This window comes from Limanda limanda, unplaced genomic scaffold, assembly GCF_963576545.1.
Source record: "Limanda limanda unplaced genomic scaffold, fLimLim1.1 SCAFFOLD_157, whole genome shotgun sequence".
NCBI lineage: Eukaryota > Metazoa > Chordata > Actinopteri > Pleuronectiformes > Pleuronectidae > Limanda > Limanda limanda.
This window is the reverse complement of record NW_026870437.1, coordinates 18,235-43,805: the sequence shown is the minus strand read 5'-3', so window position 1 is coordinate 43,805 and position 25,571 is coordinate 18,235. Positions and strand designations below refer to the sequence as shown.

Genomic DNA, 25,571 nt, shown 5'->3' with positions numbered 1-25,571 from the left:
CATAAACACAAATCGTTTTTGAAACGATATATATCGTAAGTGCCAGGTTATTGAAATGTGGTAGCTGTCCCAGTAGGTGGCAGTGTGTAACAGATGAATACTTTAGTTTCTTCTGTTCACACAAAGCATGAGGTTGTGTGAATCCAGACCAGGAGCTTGTTCCTGTGCTCAGTTTGTTTTCTGACCCTGAGAAACCAGCAGCCGATCCAGTGGTTTGAGTTTCCTGTGTTTGCACCAGTTGGTGTCAGTGACGTGCTGAGCTCCTGCAGACTCACTGAAGAGGAGCAACATCTCCAGCTCATCACCAGTGAAGCAGAGATCTTCTGCCCTCTGCTGGTTCTCTGCTGCAGCGCCTCACACCTGCTGCAGGGTTTCAGAGTTCCTGACTTTTGAGCAGCTCATTGGCCCAATTAGGTTTTGATCCTAATTAAAGTTAAATTAATTAGTTTGATAGTTTATTCAATGAGTAATTAACTTGTCCTCTTTATCTGAACTTGTGGAAGTTGTACTGTAATAAACCATATTCACACAGTTCCTCTGACAACACACATAGATTTCATTACATTACATTACATTTCATTTATCTGACGCTTTTATCCAAAGCGACTTACAATAAGTGCATTCAACCCCGAAGGAACAAACCAAGAACAACAAGAATCAAGAAAGTACAATTTCTTCAAAAATAAAGCAAAACTACAAAATGCTATGTGCCATTTAAGTGCTCCTAAATTGTTAGTTTCATAAATTGTTAGTCATTTTTTTGTAAATTTCTTTTTCCTATTCAAGGTATAGTCGGAAGAGGTATGTTTTTAGTTTGCGGCGGAAGATGTGTAAACTTTCAGATGTCCGGATGTCGATGTGGAGCTCATTCCACCATTTAGGAGCCAGGACGGCAAACAGTCGTGAGTGTGATGAGTGTTTAGCAGTGAAGGAGCAACGAGCTGATTGGCCGAAGCAGAGCGGAGTGAACGGGCTGGGATGTAACGTTTGACCAGGTCCTGGATGTAGACAGGACCGGATCCGTTGACTCCTTGCTTCCTGCTAAAACCTTCTAGGACCCAGATGCTGCTCCGAACAGAATAAAGTTGTGTTCCAGGTTAAACACAGAGAATCTGACAAACTTTTCATTTCACTGCCTCCAACAGATCTTAAACTGAAAGAACGACATCTGACCCTATAACTCCAAAATGCATCTACAGCACAATCAGATTCTAAACTTCACCAACTCAAAATGTACAATGTCCTAAAAACTCTGTGGGATCCTCCAATCAGTGAGATCCTCCTCATAGAAAGAAATCCTACTGAGACTTTACCTTTAAAACATGTGTCTGAGTCCAACAGCTCATCAGGATCCTTTAAAACTCCTGAACTCTCACATGTGGAGACGTGGGAACATGTTTCAAGGTTCAACTATATATCTGATAACTCATTGGCCATCACAGCTGTTTTCATATTGAAATATGAAGGCACATCCTGGACACATTTATGTAAGAGTGTAAATAAAATTCACTGGGTGTAATCAAGATGTGTGTCATGGAGGTGAAGGTAAACAGGAAGTGGATGAATGGTGATGAAGATGATGCTGTGTGTGGCGTCGGGGGGGAGGGACTCTGTTAATTAGAGAAGTGTCAAGTTCCATATTTATCAGTGAAGAAAGAGCAGAATTAGCTTCAACCATCAGAGCCTCGACATGAAGGTCTGCTACACTTTGATCTGCTGCTTCTTCCTGTGTGAGTATCTTCATCATTTATCAAACTCACTCAGAGGAAAATCTCTTCTCTGTCTGATCGATGAGATTCAGCCCGATCATTATTTCAGATCTCAAAATGTCTCCTTCCACTATAATCTGCTTTTGTCTCAGATAATTAAATTAAAAAGATGTAGATTTACAATCCTGTGTCCCCCTCATGTTGAATGGATCCTAGAAGGTTGTAGCAGGTAGTAAGGAGTCACAAGGACCTGACTGAGGAGCCGGCCCAATATCCAGATGATTAGGAAAACAACTATTACAGTTATGGACAGGAGGAAAAGTACAGTTCCCCTGAGGCATCGGTTCCAAAACTGTGAGCTATTACCACAGAGAAACACACTTGAGTACTATAAGCTGGTCGACCTCGCCCGTGTGACGGCCAGTGAAGAGTCATCATGCTAACATCAAGTGTTCTATGGCAGTAAAACACTGATTCAAACCACAAAGCGTTCAGTTTGTGTGTTAACACAACACAAATAGAACCACATTTTAAAACACTGCTTAGTCAGTGATAACGCTTCCTTCCTCTTCTTCTTCTTCTTCTTCTTCTTCTTCTTCTTCTTCTTCTTCTTCTTCTTCTTCTTATAACGATAATGAGACAGGACTAATGCTGGAAACACAACTTAGATCTAAAATAGTAACAATTAGAAAGATGACAATAAATTAAATAATAAGTTTGATCATAATGATTAAGAAAATAAAATAATTAAATATTAATTGTAAAAATAATTACATGCATCAATATTAATACATAATTCCATTTTGTCCCAATGACTGTGTTCAGTAAGCGTTCTACAGATATCCACCATATTTACATATTCTTCAGTCGGTCAGTGTGTTGAACTCTGACGTCCCATAAATAATCAGTTTCAATGGAATTAACTTTCACTTTTACAGTTTAAATGAAATCTTTACTAACACAGAGAAACTGCAGTAAGAATAAAAGAGGATGGAGTAAAATGAAAGATGTGAATGAAAACAGGATCATTCAGTCTCTGTGTTTTACCTCAGACTCTGTGTAGATGTTCAGTTATTATCACACTAATGATAATAATCTACTGACTGTTCTTGTGTGACTGTTCAGATGACGTCAGCGAAGGGATCACCTACTACTCAGCTAATGAAGGAGGAAACATCACCGTCAAATATCCCTTCCGTTCATCTGGAAGCAGGAAGTTATGTCGGGGACCATGTGAAGCAGGAGATGTTCTCATTGAAACAGAAGGACATGAAGCGGAGAGCGGCCGATACAGCATCAAATATGAGAAAACAGGTGACGCTGAAGGAGATCTGACAGTGACCTTCACACAGGTCAGCAAGTCTGACTCTGGAACGTACCAGTTTGGCCTCGGCAGTGATTCTTCTTCGTATCGGGAGTTTGGGATCATCGTCATTGATGGTGAGTTTCAACTGAAATACATAAAACTGTGTCGTCCTTCTTTCTGAAGCAGAGACGTTGAAATGACCTGGAGGCCCCGAGGTGAGTCTCTTTTCTTGCTTCTTGTCTCGTGCTGCAGCCGTTTGGACAAACTGCAGAGACGGGAGACGACTGATAACTGAATATGGGCTGCAGTACCTGTTTGAAACACTTGCTGTCAGTCCTACGTGTTGATCCTTTAACTACAGATGTTTGTCTTCTCAACAGCTCAGCTGGACGGAAGCTCTGAAGTAAAACAGCTCTATAAGAGAAGTGGAGGAGACGTCAATGTTCAATGTTTCTTCACTAACCCCAAAGGAAGTCAATACTTCTGCAGAGAAGAATGTGGAGAGACAAAGAACGTTCTCGTCAAAACAAGTGGTGGCGAAGAACGAAGCGGCAGATACAGCATCTTGTATTTAAGGCAACATGAAGGAGAAGGAGGATATCTGCATGTGACCATCACACAGCTCATCAGCTCCGACTCAGGAAGCTACAGATGTTCTATGGGTGAAGAATCACACATAGACTTCAAAGTCATTGTCACAGATGGTAAGTTTCCACTGGAGCAGACGTCAAAGCTTCCTAAAGTTAAAGGTTCCTAAAGATAAAGCTTCCTAAAGTTAAAGCTTCCTAAAGCTCAAGCTTCCTAAAGTCAAAGCTTCTTAAAGTTCAAGCTTCCTAAAGTCAAAGCTTCCTAAAGTTCAAGCTTCCTAAAGTTAAAGCTTCCTAAAGTTAAAGCTTCCTAAAGTTAAAGCTTCCTAAAGTCAAAGCTTCCTAAAGTTAAAGCTTCCTAAAGTTCAAGCTTCCTAAAGTTAAAGCTTCCTAAAGTTAAAGCTTCCTAAAGTTAAAGCTTCCTAAAGTCAAAGCTTCCTAAAGTTAAAGCTTCCTAAAGTTCAAGCTTCCTAAAGTTTAAGCTTCCTACGTGTGGATTCTTAACTACAGTTGTTTGTCTTCTCAACAGCTCAGCTGGACGGAAGATCTGAAGGAAACCAGCTCTATACGAGAAGTGGAGGAGACGTCACTGTTGAATGTTTCTTCCCTAACCCCAAAGGAAGTAAATACTTCTGCAGAGAAGAATGTGGAGAGACAAAGAACGTTCTCGTCAAAACAAGTGGTGGCGAAGCACGAAGCGGCAGATACAGCATCAAGTATTTACCACAAAATAAAGGAGAAGGAGGATCTCTGTTTGTGACCATCACACAGCTCATCAGCTCCGACTCAGGAAGCTACAGATGTTCTATGGGTGAAGAATCACACAGAGACTTCAAAGTCATTGTCGCAGATGGTAAGTTTCCACTGGAGCGAACGTCAAAGCTTCCTAAAGTTAAAGCTTCCTAAAGTTAAAGCTTCCTAAAGTCAAAGCTTCCTAAAGTTAAAGCTTCCTAAAGTTCAAGCTTCCTAAAGTCAAAGCTTCCTAAAGTTAAAGCTTCCTACGTGTTGATTATTTAACTACAGTTGTTTGTCTTCTCAACAGCTCGGCTGGACGGAAGATCTGAAGGAAACCAGCTCTACAAGAGAAGTGGAGGAGACGTCACTGTTGAATGTTTCTTCCCTAACCCCAAAGGAAGTAAATACTTCTGCAGAGAAGAATGTGGAGAGACAAAGAACGTTCTCTTCAAAACAAGTGGTGGCGAAGCACGAAGCGGCAGATACAGCATCAAGTATTTACCACAAAATAAAGGAGATGGAGGATCTCTGTTTGTGACCATCACACAGCTCATCAGCTCTGACTCAGGAAGCTACAGATGTTCTATGGGTGAAGAATCACACAGAGACTTCAAAGTCATTGTCACAGATGGTAAGTTTCCACTGGAGCGAAAGTCAAAGCTTCCTAAAGTTAAAGCTTCCTAAAGTTAAGGCTTCCTAAAGTTAAAGCTTCTTAAAGTTAAAGCTTCCTAAAGTTAAAGCTTCCTAAAGTCAAAGCTTCCTAAAGTTAAGGCTTCCTAAAGTTAAAGCTTCCTAAAGTTAAAGCTTCCTAACGTCAAAGCTTCCTAAAGTTAAAGTTTCCTAAAGTTAAAGCTTCCTAAAGTTAAAGCTCCCTAAAGTCAAAGCTTCCTAAAGTTAAAGCTTCCTAAAGTTAAAGCTTCCTAAAGTTAAAGCTTCCTAAAGTTAAAGCTTCCTAAAGTTAAAGTTTCCTAAAGTTAAAGCTCTAAAGTCAAAGCTTCCTAAAGTTAAAGCTTCATAAAGTTAAAGCTTCCTAAAGTTAAAGCTTCCTAAAGTTAAAGCTTCCTAAAGTTAAAGCTCTAAAGTTAAAGCTTCCTAAAGTCAAAGCTTCCTAAAGTTAAAGCTCTAAAGTTAAAGCTTCCTAAAGTTAAAGCTTCCTAAAGTTAAAGCTCTAAAGTTAAAGCTTCCTAAAGTCAAAGCTTCCTAAAGTTAAGGCTTCCTAAAGTTAAAGCTTCCTAAAGTTAAAGCTTCCTAACGTCAAAGCTTCCTAAAGTTAAAGTTTCCTAAAGTTAAAGCTTCCTAAAGTTAAAGCTTCCTAAAGTTAAAGCTTCCTAAAGTTAAAGCTTCCTAAAGTTAAAGCTTCCTAAAGTTAAAGTTTCCTAAAGTTAAAGCTCTAAAGTCAAAGCTTCCTAAAGTTAAAGCTTCATAAAGTTAAAGCTTCCTAAAGTTAAAGCTTCCTAAAGTTAAAGCTTCCTAAAGTTAAAGCTCTAAAGTTAAAGCTTCCTAAAGTCAAAGCTTCCTAAAGTTAAAGCTCTAAAGTTAAAGCTTCCTAAAGTTAAAGCTTCCTAAAGTTAAAGCTCTAACACTCTAACACATTGTTCTGTTGGTTTTCGTCCGTCTGTTAGAACGATGACAGATTTCCAGTAAACCTGGTGGAAGGATGTTGGCTCAGGGAAGATTAACATTTACATTTAATTTAATTAAATTCTTAGACAGATCCAAGATATTTTCTTTATCTTTCTTTAACATTGTGAAATAGGACGTTTTTATGTTTTTTGATTTTTCAGGTAATAATTCATGGATTTGATCCAGATCTAAATCTTATAGAAAGGTTTTCCAGTTTGTGAATAAGTGACTTGTAGTTTCTCTGAGGATCATCTGTCGTCTGTCGTCAGGATTTCTGTGAATCTGTGTATTTTTCCCTCAGACTCCACAACAACATCTCCCAGTTCCAGCTCCAGTTTCACACGTTCATCAGCTTCACCTGAAACCACCGACCAGTCTGAGGACCAGACACCTGAGACCACAGGTAAACACATGTACCTGCGTCCTCTCAGCGCCTGTTGAAGCTGAAACACAGATTTAATATGTGTCCTGTATTAATGCTCAGGAGCTGATACGTCCTTCTCGACCAAGAACTTGATTCTGACTGTGGGACTGACGCTGGTCGTCATGGTGATCCTGTTATCAGGGGCCGCACTGATGTTCTGCAGAAACAGGACTAACAGACCCAGAGGTGAGGCAACAGGAAATACACACACACACACACAAGTACACACATGTTGATCACACACACAACAACTGGATCTTCAGTTTTCAGTGAATATGAAACACCCAGAGTCTGATTCAGCAGCAAACACGAAACACAAGTTCCAACGTTTACGTGCAGAAATAAGGAGAAGAAGGAAAACTTACTAAGAATCAAACACAGAGGAAAACACTTGTTAAGTCCAAAACACGTTCAGGTCAGACACAAGGAAATACTAGAACAAATACTAGGACAAATACTAGGACAAATAGTATAACAAATACTAGAAGATACATAGATAGATAGATATAATAGAACAGAAGGTTGTGATTGGACTCAAAGAACCTGTGTTGTCACCTTCTGCTGCTGAAGCTCCAGATGTGAACTCAGGACCCAGTTTGATTTACTCTTGTGTTTTCAGAACCTCCGGTGGAGACGGATCCTGCTTCTGTCCCTGAGGTGAGTTTCAGTCGTTAGTAACACAAACGTCCCTGAAGTGACAAAACTTTGTCGACCTACATCCAGAAAAGATTTGAACAGAAGAGAAAGTTACAAAAAATTTAAAAGAAGAGAGATCTTAAAGAAACAGATTCAGATTCCCTCAAAGAGGAGCAGATTATAATATGTTTATATTTAAATGGTTTAGTTTTGTCAATTAATAAAACTCAAACCGCTCCTGGTCTCCTGCAGCCCGACCCCGAGAACAATGATATCGGAGACGAGGGCCGACCTCCTGCTGCTGTGGAAATCTCTCCAGATTACTCTTACGTCAAGTACAGCACAACACAACCAGTCACAGCCGGTGATGACGACAACTTTGTCACTGCTGCTACTTCTCAGCACAATGTAAGGAAAAGCATCAAGACATTAAAATCTCTACCAGGTCACTTAAACATGAAGGTGATCCAGAAACAGCGTGAAGGAAACGTAGACTGTGAAGAAGGACGGACAGCAGGGGTGTTTCTAGGATTGAAAGAAAGGGGGGGCTTAGCCCCTAAAGATGCTGAATGTTTGCGCGTGCAGCGCCCGCCAATTTTTTTTGGGCTCATTTGGGGCTGCGGATATCCATTGTTTCAGACAGTTCATAGATTGGTTCAATCAGAAAGACTGTGATTTTTCTCTGTATCTTTGCTTGCATTCATTCAGTATAAGATAACAGAAGAGACAGAATTTCAGGGTCATTGTGAAATTTGACAACACAAATATGAACTTTTCTCAAATAGAGAGAAATAATTTTCCTGCTTGTAAAGGAAAGACAGATATACTAGTTTTCATATCCGCGTCACTCCCAAATCCTAATTCTTAAAGGGACCACACACAATGGATGGAGAATGGACCTGCCAGTGTCAACTTCTGAGTTGTTTATTTGTTGTATTATGAGCAGAAGGGAATAAGATACACAATACACAAAAATACATTCAAATTATTTCAAAAATAGAATCCAATGCTCAGGAGATTTTAGAAAATGTAATCATGTTTCCATGGCCATAGTCATACTTTGGAAGCACAGATTAATGACTATATTTAGTGGGAGGAAGCGTCAAAGAATGCCTTCTGTTTTTAATTGTGGCAAATCGGTCTATCAGTCTGTTGTGACTCAGTCCACCTAGTATGTCACTTTCTATTGACATGGCTGCAAGACTGTGAAGCCTTTTCTGCCCCATTGTTTTCCGCAGCCAGTGCAGCTGACGCTAGCTAGCTTAGTGTTAACATAGCTCATTACAATATTCCCTTTCATTTGCCTCAAGTAAACCTAAATTTAAGCAGGTAACAATCGTTAACAACTACAGATAGCCACATTCTGTAACTACCTGTACCTACAAGTTCACTCTGTGCATCATTTACTATGAGCTAAACTCCTTGGCTGTATTCCTGCTGTCTTGATGAGAGACGTTACTTGGCAGAGTGAGAAAGCCAGCGCAGCAGCGATGCAGACTCCCCAAGGTCCTAGTGCCCGGTCTTTTATTGTTAAGTATGATGAGAGGCTATTGGATTGTAATTTGATGTTGGAGAAAACATACAAACCAGAAACGCACTCACATATGTAGCATGTTAGAGTTAAAAATAACGTGTAAAACAATAGTTACATTTTTTAATTTTTTTTTTAAAAGAATCCCAATAATTATTTGGGGGGGCTGAAGAACATTTTAGGGGGGCTGAAGCCCCCCTAAAACAGGCCTAACAACGCCCCTGACGGACAGTGACTACGTACAAAACCTGTTTCTCTCGATTGACCAGCAGAGGGCGACTCCACTGGCCGTAAATAGAATGGAAGTCAATAGAAGTTTCTAAGCCTACGTCAGTGAACATTTTACTAAGAAGTCTTCTGTCAAACAGCTGATGTTCATTTAGTCAATTCTGATCATTTAGAGTCAAAGCTTCAGAGGAGGTGGTTTTTAAGGGTAATAACACAATAGTAAAGTAAAGTCACACAAATACACTTTGTCTGTTTTCTTTTTCCAGGCTGACGACAGCTCAGGTTGACTCTCTTGTGATCGGGGGGGATTATTCCAACAGGGCCACAGGCTCTGCCAACAGCCCCCCCCCCTGGTGAGGATGATGTCGTCTATTCCGTCCTTCAGTAGATGATCTGTCACTTCAGCGTCTCCTCTCTCATTGGTCGACAGGAAGTGTTGGGATTTTAAATGTTAGCTTGTCTGTGTGTGTGTGTGAAGATGGCATTAGAACTGAAACTCTAAACAATGAAGCAGGAGGGGGGGGGCAGGAGCAGTTTGAGCCAGATATAAGGCCTTCACACAAATGATTTATAATAACCATTGCTGCTTTGTGTTAATCTTGAAGTTAGAATGTGTGTGCGTCACATCGCTGGTCAGTCTCACACCTGTCTTGATAAAAGGTCTGATGAGAGCCGCTGCCTGTTGTGGGATAAATCTGTGACACACTATACACTGTACTTTAACTTCTTCTCATACTTAACTTTTTATATTAAAGCATAACTCCCTTAGATTCATTCAACATCACACAGAGTTCAAGCAGCTGCTCCAGGTTCTGGAGGGAAGATAGAAAGTTGTTTTGTTGGAGGATGCAAATGTTTACACAAACAGAACATACAGCCGATAGAGCAGGAACACAATATTCTTTACTCCAATGAACAACAACATTGACCCACAAGGCGTCAGCCGAGTCAAGGCTTGTTTATGAAACACAAAAGAGATTTGCCCAGAACTTTTAGAGGAGGGGCGTGACTGGGAGCGGCTCCTTGTCACTTCCTGGTTCCAGTGCCAGGAGGCGTGGATCTACGCCTGTGCACCAACAAGGGAGAACCACATTGATTCACGGTGACACCCCTTCATTATTTTGACCAATCATATTATAACTTCTGTTACGAATATTACAATCATCGTCTTTTCGGCGCCACTATTGACTTAGCCGAGGCTGTGCATGAGCGCCCATAGCTATGCTGTTAACTTTTCATTGCTTCTTAATAAATACTTGTTGAATTAAACCGGCTCTTCTCATATTTGGGATAAACGAACACGTTGACAGAAGCTGCTGAGGATAATCTGAAGACAAAAGTCTTATTTTAGCTTAATATTATTTAAGCTGACAATGTTTTATTATCACAGAAAATTAAAACAGGTTGAAGACAAATAATTCATGTTTAATTTTATTGTCGTGTTGGTTATTTTTGGGAGCATCAGGATTAGCATAAAATATTTGGTTAAAATTGTGTTTCTCTGCTTAATTCAATTATACAAATTTAAAATACAAAAAGGTTAATTAATAAACATGCAGCTTTTTCCTATTTGTCTGGTCATGTCTGGTACTGCAGGTCAGTGGAACTAAAATCATGCACTTTCATCAAACACTGTCGTGTGTGTTTGTGTGTGTGTGTGTTGAGGTGGGGTGTGTTTGTGTGTGTGGTGGAGGTGGTGTGTGTGTGTGTGTGTGTGTGTGTGTGTGTGTGTGTGTGTGTGTGTGTGTGTGTGTGTGTGTGTGTGTGTGTGTGTTCTCTAGTCTCCTCCCACAGTCCAACACTAGCTTGATGGACTGAAGGTGTGAGTGTGGATTATTGATTTTCTCTGAAACTAGAAATAGAAAAACACCAGAACCGTCTACATGGGTACATGAAATTAAAAGAAACATGAATTAATAGAGAGATATTACTTTAGAATGTATAAAATATAAGATGACATGAATCGTTTTTGAAACAATATGTAGTACGTAGTGCCAGGTTATTGAAATGTGGTAACTGTCCCAGTAGGTGGCAGTGTGTAACAGATAAATACTTTAGTTTCTTCTGTTCACACAAAGCATGAGGTTGTGTGAATCCAGACCAGGAGCTTGTTCCTGTGCTCAGTTTGTTTTCTGACCCTGAGAAACCAGCAGCAGATCCAGTGGTTTGAGTTTCCTGTGTTTGTGTGACGGTCTGTGTTTGTACTGCGGCTCTTTTCACTCATCTCTCATGACTCAGGCTTGGTAAAATAGTTTAAACTTTATTCTCTGTGTCTGAAACCACAAATGGAACACAATCATTCAGTGCTGGGGTAACTGCATCTGGCTAACACGTGATCGTATAGATTTACATTATACTACTATGAACAAACATACCTGAAACCACAAATGGAACACAAACAACTATAAAAGAAAAGTTACAAAAGATGCATATTATTAAACACGTTTTAAACACTAAATTAACCATAATCAACTAAAACACTGACAGACAGAAGGGACACAACTTACTCAGTGCTGGGGTAACTGCATCTGAGAGAAAAAAGAGGTTGCGCCCCACTAATCCCCGGAAGTTCCTGTTGTGGCCCTTCAAAATAAAATAAACATGGCAAAATAAAAGAAATACCTTAAAGTTCCGAGTTGGACAGGATTTTAACAATCAACATATTTACACCGTTCCATTTGCACCAGTTGGTGTCAGTGACGTGCTGAGCTCCTGCAGACTCACTGAAGAGGAGCAACATCTCCAGCTCATCACCAGTGAAGCAGAGATCTTCTGCCCTCTGCTGGTTCTCTGCTGCAGCGCCTCACACCTGCTGCAGGGTTTCAGAGTTCCTGACTCTTGCAGCTCATTGGCCCAATTATGTTTTGATCCTAATTAAACTTAAATTAATTAGTTTGATAGTTTATTCAATGAGTAACTAACTTGTCGTCTTTATCTGAACTTGTGGAAGTTGTACTGTAATAAACCATATTCTCACAGTTCCTCTGACATCACACTCAGATTTCATTACATTTCATTTCATTTCATTTAGCTGACGCTTTTATCCAAAGCGACTTACAATAAGTGCATCAACCCCGAGGGTACAAACCAAAAAACAACAAGAATCAAGAAAGTACAATTTCTTCAAAAATAAAGAAAAACTACAAAATGCTATAAGTGGCATTTAAGTGCTACTAAATTGTTAGTTTTAAAAATTGTTAGTAATTCTCTGAAACGCCCACTGAGGTCGAATTTGGCTGAGAGCCAACTGAGGACCATGACCACTTCCTGAGGAGGCAGGTACCTCCCAGGTAGAACAAAACCCCTTAGCCCACAGAAATCTGTCTCTTTTTTCACTCAGATGCCCAAGCGACAACAAAACCCCTAGGGGTTTTACTAGTTAACTCGGTATTTTTAAGAGACTCTCTTTGTCTCTCTTTCCACGCTGCTCAAGTTGTCTTCTGACCTCAAGAGGTCTAACCACACGACTCAGTAACTAAGGAGGCGATTAGACGTTTGTTTAATATCATTTTATTTTAAGTCGTTTCATTTTCTTCTTTTATCTCAGTCGAAGTTTTATTTTGATAGGTCTCTGTTCTGTGTTCGTAACCTTATAGTTGAATGCACTTATTGTAAGTCGCTTTGGATAAAAGTGTTGACTGTTTTAATGGAATACTGAGAAAGTTTAATAACAACAATTAGACAATTGAAGTTCAAATTATGAAGGAATTTAAGCTCTATATTGTGTCTCCTTTATATTTAAAATAATAATCAAACTGAGTGGAGATGTATGTTGTATCCAAACAGCCGGCTGCTGTGTTTTGTCACTGTGCAGTCCATGGGGGATTAAATATTACACTGAAAAAATAAATCATTAAATCAATGAATGTTTCATAGCAATTTTGAAAGTAGTGGTGAAAAGGTACCATTTATAATTCATGGAACAGCTTAGTTTGCCATTGACATGTGAATTTGATGCCAGTATTTTGGGAGGACAGATATTTTTATGGAAAGCCAGTAGAAGTTTGGAGCTTACAGGACACAGATGATCATACCCAGCATCATTTATTTGCTGGTAGAGGTGTGGTTTACACTTCCTCTGTGCATTTAACCAGCACAATTGAAAAAGTGACTGTAATCATGCCACTCTGGACAGTTGTTGAGATTTAGGATTGTTTTGGATGACAATAAAAATTTGAAATAAAGTGCATTGTTTCATTTCTTTTGACTGCATTGACCTTTGTTCGTGGTATACAATATAATTCATTATAGCACACTTACTTACTTAAGAACAATTTAAAATTTCAAGTTTAATATTTATTTTAAGCCTGGTTTACTCAGCCAGATAGTTTGTTGGTACCTCTTACACATTGGTGTTATCTGCTCTCAGGGAAACTGATTTGCATTTGTGAAGCTCAGAGCATTGTCATTTGCATGTGAAAGCGTCCTCTAGGAGTTGGAGCAGGGGGGGTCAAATCTCAACAGCTCACAGGCTTGACAACTGCAGGAACCCTGAGCGTTTCCTTTGCTGCCTGGAGATACGTGTGAAAGTCGTTAACCGAAGGATGTGCCAACACTTCTCTGCGACACAGATTGACACAAACGCTTCTTTTCATGCAGTGAGGATTACCTCACATGGATTATCACTGGACTCTCGACCCTAGTGTGCCCTGGAAACCGGGTCACGACCCACTTTCCAGACCAAAGGGGGATTGTTGGGGAAGAGTCCTGAGACAAAGGGGAACAATAAAACTGCGGCCTGTTGGCCACCCCGAAACCAGTTCGACCGGTTTCTGCTTTGCATCCACACCTTCTCCAGACAGGCTGGAGCCTCGCCCAGCAGGGGGGGGGGCATTTCCTGTGCCCCCCCAGCAGGCCCTGGTGGGGAGATGTTGCAGGCCCCTCTGCAAAAACCCAAATGAGACTCTGAAACGCCCACTGAGGTCGAATCCCCGCCCACTAAGGTCGGAACCCTGAAATTCTCATTGGCTGAGAGCCAACTGAGGACCATGACCACTTCCTGAGGAGGCAGGTACCTCCCAGGTAGAACAAAACCCCTTAGCCCACAGAAATCTGTCTCTTTTTTCACTCAGATGCCCAAGCTTAAACAAAACCCCTAGGGGTTTTACTAGTTAACTCGTTATTTTTTTAAGAGACTCTCTTTGTCCTCTCTTTCCACGCTGCTCAAGTTGTCTTCTGACCTCAAGAGGTCTAACCACACGACTCAGTAACTAAGGAGGCGATTAGACGTTTGTTTAATATCATTTTATTTTAAGTCGTTTCATTTTCTTCTTTTATCTCAGTCAAAGTTTTATTTTGATAGGTCTCTTTGCTGTTTTAACTTGAAAGACCGAAACAGGAAGCACCTGCTGGACGGACACTTCCACAGACTTTTTCTTTTTCAACGATCCACAAACGGCTCCCACAAAGCCGTTCCCTGCAGAAGCGCGACGTTCATCCCGCTGAGGAGTAAGAGGCAATCCACTCCGTTCCTGTAAAACAGCACGGTCTCCGCTGTTACAGAAGAAAGACGAAGTTTCATTCCGTCAAGGCAGCACGAGTAATTCGCTTCCTTTTCCGGTCCAGCGGCCGAGCTCCGAGACCACGTGATTCACTGGCCCCCGACACATTCGCGCCGAGACGCAGGCACACCGCGAGGGTGGTACAGTAAGAGACTTGATTATCTGGGCAGATACGTAGCGTATTGTTTAATATTTGAGTGTATTTGTTTGCGGGACCTCCGTGTCTCATTGTTTAGCCACGACGATTCGGCTTCTTCCGGTTCATTTCCGGGTTCCTTGTGCCACAGTTTTTAAGCGCCGTGACTAAACGTCTCCGGCTGCACTCGTTCCCGTCTGAACAACCTTACAGAGATTTTACTGTCAAACTTCAGCACACAACGCCGTTTGGGTGCTGAGCGGTAAAGTAAATGTAACTTGTTTCTGACGGTGTTTTTAAGAGCTTCTTTGAACCCTCCTTGCATGTTTTCTCTCTCTCTTCACTCTCTCTCTCTCCTCCTGAACCGGTTACACACGTTCCGATCTGTATTTATAATACAGTTCATGTCGCATAGTTAAATCTATACTTAGAGAGGCTGAACACATCTGGAAACCATTCGGCCCCCAAAGCTAAGCAGAGATAAGAATTCTCTTTGTCTGAAATTTCCTTTGTGTAATTCATCTGGCGACCACCATTGTGAGTTCAGGCCACATGGTCATTAACATATTCTCCATTTTGGATAACGTTAAGTTAAACCACCATATTGAGTCTATTATTGCCACGCCTTCTCTCTCTCCTCCCATTCTGGGTCTAACTTCCAAAGCGGCCATTTTGAGAGTTATAAGCTAATGACTCCTTGAGTCATTGTCTGCCTCCATCTTAGATGTGACGTTACTGCGTCATCGCCACGCCCCCTTCTTTCTCTCTCTCTCTCTCACACACACACACACACACACACTTTGATAGACACAGACAGATGCACACACACACAGATACACATAGATGAATACATGTGTTTTCTAAATTGTGATAAATGCTGCTGCTGTTGTGATCTTTGAAATATGGGAGTTTGTTAAGATGATGAATCATTAAATAACACTAACTTTATTTCACACACACACACATAGACACATACACACAGAGAGACACTTTGACACAGACACACACACACAGAGACAGACATACATAGGTAGACCGCAGGTTTTACATGTATTTTCTGAATTGTGATAAGTGCTGCTGCTGTGTTTATCTTTGAAATATTGGAGCTTGTTAAAATGATGAATCATTGAATAACATTATAACTTTATTTCCCCTTTTTAATAAATGCTTTTGTAATTAAAGTATCTGTAGTCTGTGATTATTTGTGCATATGTATGTGATTGCAGCTGGATTATGATTGCCTGTGCTCGAACTTAGAAGCCTTCACTGTTTATTAAGTAATCGTTAATATTAAATTATTTACATTATTAATTTGACATTTATCATTATGAGACTGATAATTATAGTTTGACTCGTTGGTCCCTGGAAACCAGGGTGGTGCCCCTCTACGATAAGTTATGGCCTTATCATTTTTAATTATTTTTAGTAGATAATCTTTTATTATTTTAATAATCATATTTCATGATTATTAATAATTAGCCAACGTCAAGTCTACCTACTATTGCACAACATGTACAATGTTCTAGAAACTCTGTGGGATCCTCCAATCAGTGAGATCCTCCTCATAGAAAGCAATCCTACAGAGACTTTACCTTTAAAACATGTGTCTTAGTCCAACAGCTCATCAGGATCCTTTAAAACTCCTGAACTCTCACATGTGGAGACGTGGGAACATGTTTCAAGGTTCAACAATATATCTGATAACTCATCGGCCGAGTGTAAATGAAATTCACAGGGTGTAAACAAGAACTGTTTAATGGAGGTGAAGGTAAACAGGAAGTAGATGAATGGTGATGGAGCTGATGCTGTGTGTGGCGTCGGGGGGGAGGGACTCTGTTAATTAGGGAAGTGTCAAGTTCCTTATTTATCAGTGAAGAATTCGCTTCAACCATCAGAGCCTCGACATGAAGGTCTGCTACACTTTGATCTGCTGCTTCTTCCTGTGTGAGTATCTTCATCAATTATCAAACTCACTCAGAGGAAAATCTCTTCTCTGTCTGATCGATGAGATTCAGCCCGATCCTTATTTCAGATCTCAAAATGTCTCCCTCCACTTTAATCTGCTTTTGTCTCAGATAAATAAATTAAAAAGATGTAGATTCACAATCCTGTGTTGAATGGGTCCTAGAAGGTTGTAGCAGGAAGTAAGGAGTCACAAGGACCTGACTGAGGAGCCGGCCCAATATCCAGATGATTAGGAAAACAACTATTACAGTTATTGACAGGAGGAAGTACAGTTCCCCTAAGGCCACACAGGCCTGGCTGTATTCAGTTGGGTGTAACCTGTAAGAGAATGTGTGAGGCAGGAAGTGGTTGGTGAGCATCTGCTTTCACTGCTGTACCCGCTCCGGCCTCCCTTGTGACACCAGGTCATTATTAGAAGTGAGAGCATCACATTTACATACTGAGGCCTGTTTGGGGAGGAGGGAGCATCAAGCATCTGGGACACTACAGCATGATGTAAGGAGTTGGTTTGCCTGGTGATGTTAGGAATGATCTACTGTCAGTGTAGATATTCACCGTTCTCCCTTCAGCTTCACTGAGAGCAGAGAGCTCTGCTGCCTGTGCAGACAGAAGCAGGGAGAGGTCGTGTGATCAATGCATCAGGAGCTGTTACCACAGAGAAACACACTGGAGTTGAACCTGTGTCTGAATTGCGAGACACTGATCCACAAACAGCTCAGGGTCTCGATTCTTCAGTGGTGTTTCCTGTAAGTCTGGAGGAACAAACTTCAGTTATCGTTACTACAAAGGTATGTTGTTCACTGCCTTATTACATCTGTTCACAGTGATGTTAGACATTTCCAACAGAACAGCATGATAACGAAGCCAGCGTGCAGCAGACAGATGAGACGTCTTCTGTTCCAAATAAATCAGAGACACTGATTTGCTGAGATAAATGCCACAGGTCATGAAAAAATCCTCATGCTAAAGTCATCATGCTAAAATCAGCATGCTAAAGTCACACTTGAGTCATCAAGCTAAAATCATCATGCTTAAAGCCATCATGCTAAAGTCACACTTAAGTAATCATGCTAAAGTCATCATGCTAAAATCATCATGCTAAAATCATCAGGCTAAAGTCATCATGCTAAAATCATCATGCTAAAGTCACACTTAAGTCATCATGCTAAAGTCACACTTAAGTCATCATGCTAAAGTCATCATGCTAAAGTCATCATGCTAAAATCATCATGCTAAAGTCACAGTTAAGTCATCATGCTAAGGTCATCATGCTAAAGTCATCATGCTAAAGTCATCATACTAAAGTCATCATGCTCAAGTCATCATACTAAAGTCATCAAGCTAAAGCCATCACACTATAGTCATCATGCTAAAGTCATCATGCTAAAGTCATCATGCTAAAATCATCATGCTAAAGTCACAGTTAAGTCATAATGCTAAAGTCATCATGCTAAAGTCATCATGCTAACGTCATCATACTAAAGTCATCATGCTAAAGTCATTATACTAAAGTCATCATGCTAAGGTCATCATACTAAAGTCATCATGCTAAAGTCATCATGCTAAAGTCATCATGCTAAAATCATCATGCTAAAGTCACAGTTAAGTCATAATGCTAAAGTCATCATGTTAAAGTCATCATGCTAAAATCATCATGCTAAAGTCACAGTTAAGTTATAATGCTAAAGTCATCATGCTAAAGTCATCATGCTAACGTCATCATACTAAAGTCATCATGCTAAAGTCATTATACTAAAGTCATCATGCTAAAATCATCATGCTAAAGTCACAGTTAAGTCATAATGCTAAAGTCATCATGCTAAAGTCTTCATGCTAACGTCATCATACTAAAGTCATCATGCTAAAGTCATTATACTAAAGTCATCATGCTAAGGTCTTAATACTAAAGTCATCATGCTAAAGTCATCATGCTAAAATCATCATGCTAAAGTCACAGTTAAGTCATAATGCTAAAGTCATCATGCTAAAGTCATCATGCTAAAGTCATTATACTAAAGTCATCATGCTAAGGTCATCATACTAAAGTCATCATGCTAAAGTCATCAAGCTAAAGCCATCATACTAAAGTCATCATGCTAAAGTCATCAGGCTAAAGTCATCAGGCTAAAGTCATCATGCTAAGGTCATCATGCTAAAGTCATCATGCTAAAATCATCATGCTAAAGTCACAGTTAAGTCATAATGCTAAAGTCATCATGCTAAAGTCATCATGCTAAAATCATCATGCTAAAGTCACAGTTAAGTCATAATGCTAAAGTCATCATGCTAAAGTCATCATGCTAACGTCATCATACTAAAGTCATCATGCTAAAGTCATTATACTAAAGTCATCATGCTAAAATCATCATGCTAAAGTCACAGTTAAGTCATAATGCTAAAGTCATCATGCTAAAGTCATCATGCTAACGTCATCATACTAAAGTCATCATGCTAAAGTCATTATACTAAAGTCATCATGCTAAGGTCTTAATACTAAAGTCATCATGCTAAAGTCATCATGCTAAAATCATCATGCTAAAGTCACAGTTAAGTCATAATGCTAAAGTCATCATGCTAAAGTCATCATGCTAACGTCATCATACTAAAGTCATCATGCTAAAGTCATTATACTAAAGTCATCATGCTAAGGTCATCATACTAAAGTCATCATGCTAAGGTCATCATACTAAAGTCATCATGCTAAAGTCATCATGCTAAAATCATCATGCTAAAGTCACAGTTAAGTCATAATGCTAAAGTCATCATGCTAAAGTCATCATACTAAAGTCATCATACTAAAGTCACAGTTAAGTCATCATACTAAAGTCATCATACTTAAGTCATTATGTTAAATTCATCACGCTAACGAATGATACTAAGTTACAGATAAGTCTTCTTCTTCTTCTACTTCTTCTAATTGCACTTGTGTCCGTCCTGGGAGACGGATCCTCACATGTGTCTCTCTGAGGTTTCTACATATTTTTACCTGTTAAAAGGGTTTTTAGTAGTTTTTCCTGACTCTTGTTGAGGGTTAAGGACAGAGGATGTCTCGCCATGTTAAAGCCCTATGAGACGAATTGTTATTTGTGAATGTGGGCTATACAAATACAATTTGATTGATTGATTGATTCTAAAATAATCTAAAATCTAAAATAATAATTATGATCAAAATGATTAAGAAAATACAAATAATAAAATAAAAATTGTAAAATAATTAAATGCATTAATATTAATACATAAATACATAATTCCATTTTGTCCCAATGATTGTGTTCAGTAAGCGTTCTACAGATATCCACCATATTTACATCTTCTTTAGTCGGTCAGTGTGTTGAGCTCTGACGTCCCACAAATAATCAGTTTTAATGAAATTAACTTTTACTTTTACAGTTTAAATGAAATCTTTACTAACACAGAGAAACTGCAGTGAGAATAAAAGAGGATGGAGAAATGAAAGATGTGAATGAAAATAGGAACATTCAGTCTCTGTGTTTAACCTCAGACTCTGTGTAGATGATCAGTTATTACCACACTAATGATAATAATCTACTGACTGTTCTTGTGTGACTGTTCAGATGACGTCAGCGCAGAGATCTACACCTACTTAGCTAATGAAGGAGGAACTGTCACTGTCACTGTTGAATATTCCTTCCGTTCATCTGGAAGCAGGAAGTTCTGTCGGGGACGATGTGAAGCAGGAGATGTTCTCATTGAAACAGAAGGAAATGAAGCGAGGAACGGCCGATACAGCATCGAATATAAGAAAACAGGTCGTTATAAAGGAGATCTGACAGTGACCATCACAAAGCTCAGCAAGTCTGACTCTGGAACGTACCACTTTGGCCTTGGCAGTAATTTTTATTGGTATCAGGAGTTTAAAATCCTCGTCACTGATGGTGAGTTGCAACTGAAATACATAAAACTGTGTCGTCCTTCTTTCTGAAGCAGGGACGTTGAAATGACCTGGAGGCCCCGAGGTGAGTCTCTTTTCTTGCTTCTTGTCTCGTGCTGCAGCCGTTTGGACAAACTGCAGAGACAGGGGACGACTGATAACTGAATATGGGCTGCAGTACCTGTTTGAAACACTTGCTGTCAGTCCTACGTGTTGATTCTTTAACTACAGATGTTTGTCTTCTCAACAGCTCAGCTGGACGGAAGCTCTGGAGTAAAACAGCTCTATAAGAGAAGTGGAGAAGACATCACTGTTGAATGTTTCTTCACTAACCCAGGAGAGAATTTATACTTCTGCAGAGAAGAATGTGGAGAGACAAAGAACGTTCTCGTTCAAACAAGTGGTTACGAAAAACAAAGCGGCAGATACAGCATCGAGTATTTAACAGGATCTGAAGGAGGATATCTGATTGTGACCATCACACAGCTCATCAGCTCCGACTCAGGACGCTACAGATGTTCTGTGGGTGAAGAATCACACAGAGACTTCAAAGTCAACGTCACAGATGGTAAGTTTCTACTGGAGCGAACATCAAAGCTTCCTAAAGTTAAAGCTTCCTAAAGTTAAAGCTTTTCGTCCGTCTGTTAGAACGATGACAGATTTCCAGTAAACCTGGTGGAAGGATGTTGGCTCAGGGAAGATTAACATTTACATTTAATTTAATTTAATTCTTAGACAGATCCAAGATATTTTCTTTATCTTTCTTTAAAATTGTGAAATAAGACGTTTTTATGTTTTTAGATTTTTCAGATAATAATTCACAGATTATGTCCAGATCTAAATAGAAAGGTTTTCCAGTTTGTGAAGAAGTGACTTGTAGTTTCTCTGAGGATCTTTTGTCGTCTGTCGTCAGGATTTCTGTGAATCTGTGTATTTTTCCCTCAGACTCCACAACAACATCTCCCAGGTCCAGCTCCAGTTTCACACGTTCATCAGCTTCACCTGAAACCACCGACCAGTCTGAGGACCAGACACCTGAGACCACAGGTAAACACATGTACCTGCGTCCTCTCAGCGCCTGTTGAAGCTGAAACACAGATTTAATATGTGTCCTGTATTAATGCTCAGGAGCTGATACGTCCTTCTCGACCAAGAACTTGATTCTGACTGTGGGACTGACGCTGGTCGTCATGGTGATCCTGTTATCAGGGGCCGCACTGATGTTCTGCAGAAACAGGACGAACAGACCCAGAGGTGAGGCAACAGGAAATACACACACACACAAGTACACACATGTTGATCACACACACAACAACTGGATCTTCAGTTTTCAGTGAATATGAAAATCATCGAGATCAAAACCCAGAGTCTGATTCAGCAGCAAACACGAAACACAAGTTCCAACGTTCACATGCAGAAATAAGGAGAAGAAGGAAAACTTACTAGGAATCAAATCACAGAGGAAAACGCTCGTTCAGGTCAGACACAAGGAAATACTAGAACACATACTAGAACAAATACTATGGCAAATACTTACCAGGACAAATACTAGAACAAATGCTAGAATACCTATTAGGACAGGTACTAGAATAAATACTAGGACAAATACTAGATCACATATTTGGACAAATACTAGGACAAATACTAGGACAAATACTAGAAGATGCAAAAATAGACGGGCAGCTGTTGAAGTGGTCGGATGCAGGACGTTTTGAAACAGGTGACTAAACATTAACAGGAAGTAGAAACAGAAACAAGACAGGAAATTAGGTCAAGTTTATTCCACAGTCTCAATGTGAGATGTGACAACTGGATTTTAGTGAATATTAATGAATCTGATTCTTCTGACATAATGAGGGGAAACTCCGGCTCTAAGCTTTGGAAATGTACTTCCCTAACATCACTCCATCCTTTAATTTATCTTTTAATATCAGAAATAAGCAACAACATCTATTATCAGTCCCCGTTTGTAACCAACCGGTGGATGTCCAGATAAGATACGGAGGGAAAGGAAACAGAAGGTTGTGATTGGACTCAAAGAACCTGTGTTGTCACCTTCTGCTGCTGAAGCTCCAGATGTGAACTCAGGACCCAGTTTGATTTACTCTTGTGTTTTCAGAACCTCCGGTGGAGACAGATCCTGCTTCTGTCCCTGAGGTGAGTTTCAGTCGTTAGTAACACAAACGTCCCTGAGGTGACGAAACTTTGTCGACCAACATCCAGAAAAGATTTGAACAGAAGAGAGAGTTATTAAAAATTAAAAAGAAGAGAGATCTTAAAGAAACAGATTCAGATGGATGTTTCATCACAGTGAAAGAAATCAGTTTATGGAACAAACCTCAAAAAATCTATTTAAGTCAGAATGTTGAGGAAATACAATGAAATGAGTTCAGTTCAGTTTTGTTGTGTTAGGTAAATCATTTAGTGAGCTTCTTTAACTTAGAAACTGATGATGATGTGAGATGTGTTGACCTGCAGCTATTTAAATTTAACATTTTATTGAATTAACTGCCTTGTTAATGAACGTCTCGTGAAAGAGTTAAATGGTTTAGTTTTGTTGATTAATGAAACTCAAATTGCTCTTGGTCTCCTGCAGCTTGACCCCGTGTACGAGGATATCAGAGACGAGGGCCGACCTCCTGCTGCTGTGGAAATCTCTCCAGATTACTCTAACGTCAAGTACAACACAACACAACCAGTCACAGCCGGTGATGACGACAACTTTGTCACTGCTGCTACTTCTCAGGACAATGTAAGGAAAAGTATTGTATTTTATTTGTTACACCCGCCACACACAGTGTGAGTTTTACAGTCCTTTTTCCTGGAGCATATCTGACACCTCTCCCTCTTACTCGCCCGGAGCGGGGGGGGCTGCTGTGGCGGCGACTAGAGCTGGACGCTCGGGTCGAGCCTCGCCGTCGTTGTGGTCAAGAGCTCTCCATGCAGCGGCGGCTTTCACAGACTTCACACCCTGGCGGACGCTTCCCTCGCTCCCTTCGTGCGATGAACGGAGTCACGAGAGCCTTTCCCAGCTGCTCGAGGAACAGACTCCACTTGTTCCACTTGCCCGGCATCCAGTCAGGTTGATCTCTCTCAATATCACAAATGCGTTGTAGGAAGAAACGTTGAGTAGTGACCAGGGGCAAAACGGTCTCCGCGTGCCGCGTGCTCAGGAGCACCACGTTCCTGTTTTTCTTTGGGATGTAGGACACCAGAGGGTGTGAATGTGAACCTGGATGAGGACACCTCTCTTCCCCTGACTGTGAGCAGGCCGATCGGGCTTGTTCTTCCGAACCGTGCCATCCACGGTGATCTTCCTCTCCAGCAGCTGCCGCGCGAGTTCGTAGGAGGTGAAGTAATTGTCGAACGTGACGTTGCGACCGTGCAGTCCCTCCGCTACATCGAGCACTACCAGCAACCCCTGGTTCCGTGTGTGTAGCTGGATTTTGTATCGAAGGCCACCCACGACTTGCCAATTTGTCCGGTTTCGTTCATCCCTCTCCAGTCGTCGCCGTAATTTCAATGACCCTCCCGATTCGTCATCGCCAACATGATGTTCTCTACCGGCGGCATGACGACCAAGGGGGGGGGCCCCTGATGGATGTAGCGGCAACACTTTAACCCGTAGCAGGGGAGGAGGAGGAGCAGCGGCCCTCCTCTCGGTCGGACGCCCTCGTGGACCATGTTATTTCCCCGTTTCTTGACAGGAAGGTCTCTCAATCCACGAGTCCGGTGGTGGTGGTGCCGTGGTTCTGTCCTTCTTCTTCTTCTTCCAAGGATGACGAATCTGCAGCAGCATTACTCACTGGGTCTTCGGCTTCGTCTTCGTCTTCGTCTTCGTCTTCGTGTTCGTCTTCATCGTCTCAGTCTTCTTCTCGGTCTTGCTGTTTCGCGTCCTCTTCAGGTTCAGAGGATTGTTGCACAGAAGTTTCTGAGTCTACGTCAGTGAACATTTTACTAAGAAGTCTTCTTCAAACAGCTGATGTTCATTTAGTCAATTCTGATCATTTAGAGTCAAACAGACCATCACCGGATGTGTTGGGGGGGGGGGGGGGTACCACAGTGTGATTGACAGCTAGTACCGTCCAATGGGTGCAGGTGCCAGGTGTAGGTGGGCGTGTCCTTGAGCTCTCAATCAGGCCCCACCCGATGCTCCTCCAAATATGGTTACTTCTGGTTTCAAAAAACCAAGATGGACGTCCCATTGGGTTTATTGTTGTTTTTTTTAAGTGTAATAACACAATAGTAAAGTAAAGTCATAGAAATACACTTTGTCTTTTTTTTCTTTTTTCAGGCTGACGACAGCTCAGCTTCACTCACCTACGCTCAGGTGAATATTTCCAACCGGGCCACTGGCTCTGCCAACAGCGCCCCCCCTGGTGAGGAGGATGTCGTCTATTCCGTCCTTCAGTAGATAATCTGTCACTTCAGCGTCTCCTCTCTCATTGGTCGACAGGAAGCTGCTGAGGATAATCTGAAGCACATGAAGACAAAAGTCTGTTTGTGTGAACGGGACTTTTTTCTTATTTTAGATTAATATAATTTATATTATAAGTGTGTTTTGTAGTTTCCTCCCACAGTCCAACACATGGAGCTTGATGGACTGAATGTGTGATTGTATATTATTGTTTCTCTCTGAAATAGAAAATCACCAGAACTGTCTGCAGTGGTACATTAAATTAAAAAAAAACATATATTAATAGAGAGATATTACTTTAGAATGTATAAAATATGACATGACTTAAATGGTTTTTGAAACGATATGTAGTACTTAAATGCCAGGTTATTGAAATGTGGTAACTGTACCAGCAGGTGGCAGTGTGTAGCAGAGGCTGTGAAGTGATAAATACTTTAGTTCCTCATGTGGAAGTAAAGTTTTCAGATCAAATAAAGGTTCTGAAGTGTTTTCACTTGAATGAAGTAAAGTGTGACTCGTGTGTAATAACTGGTGACTCCTGTATTCAGCTGAATGTGAAGCTTCATGAATCTTCAGCATCTACGATTATTCTTCTATTATATTTCAGTTCCTTAAGTGTATTCTATAACTTTAGTTGGAGAGTATGGATTTATAGTGGTTTATTACCTTCTATTTCGAGCTTTTTTAACTCTTCCTGTCTCTTTAGTATTTATAATGTCAGTCACTGATCATTTTCACCTTGTTTACATTGGACTCACATCAGAGCAGATCTCCCAGCATGCAGAGCGACCTGCAGTTCACAGGAAATGCTCCGGGCGGAGACAGCGCCACAGTGATGCTCAGTGAGGATCATCAGTAACAGAGAAAAGGAGTGGAGGCTG

General features: G+C 40.6%; 1 protein-coding gene across 1 annotated transcript; it reads left to right on the top strand.

Annotated features, from left to right (window-relative positions):
• The first annotated feature begins 1,688 nt into the window (after positions 1–1,688).
• Positions 1,689–24,891, top strand: LOC132997080 (uncharacterized). Its single transcript, XM_061067412.1, has 10 exons — positions 1,689–1,730; positions 2,835–3,149; positions 3,396–3,719; positions 4,132–4,455; positions 4,645–4,968; positions 6,262–6,363; positions 6,445–6,570; positions 7,004–7,041; positions 7,273–7,428; positions 24,568–24,891. Exons 1-10 carry the CDS (start codon positions 1,691–1,693, stop codon positions 24,685–24,687), a joined length of 1,869 nt encoding a protein of 622 aa, XP_060923395.1. The 5' UTR covers positions 1,689–1,690; the 3' UTR covers positions 24,688–24,891.
• Positions 24,892–25,571: the final 680 nt, after the last annotated feature.

What these genes read in the sequence shown, in the direction of transcription:
- LOC132997080 (XM_061067412.1), top strand. Translation starts at nt 1,691, where the DNA reads ATGAAGGTCTGCTACACTTTGATCTGCTGCTTCTTCCTGT. An exon ending in CAAAGTCATTGTCACAGATG is followed by an intron (nt 3,720 to 4,131) that starts GTAAGTTTCCAC and finishes TCTTCTCAACAG; the next exon opens with CTCAGCTGGACGGAAGATCT. An exon ending in CAAAGTCATTGTCACAGATG is followed by an intron (nt 4,969 to 6,261) that starts GTAAGTTTCCAC and finishes TTTTTCCCTCAG; the next exon opens with ACTCCACAACAACATCTCCC.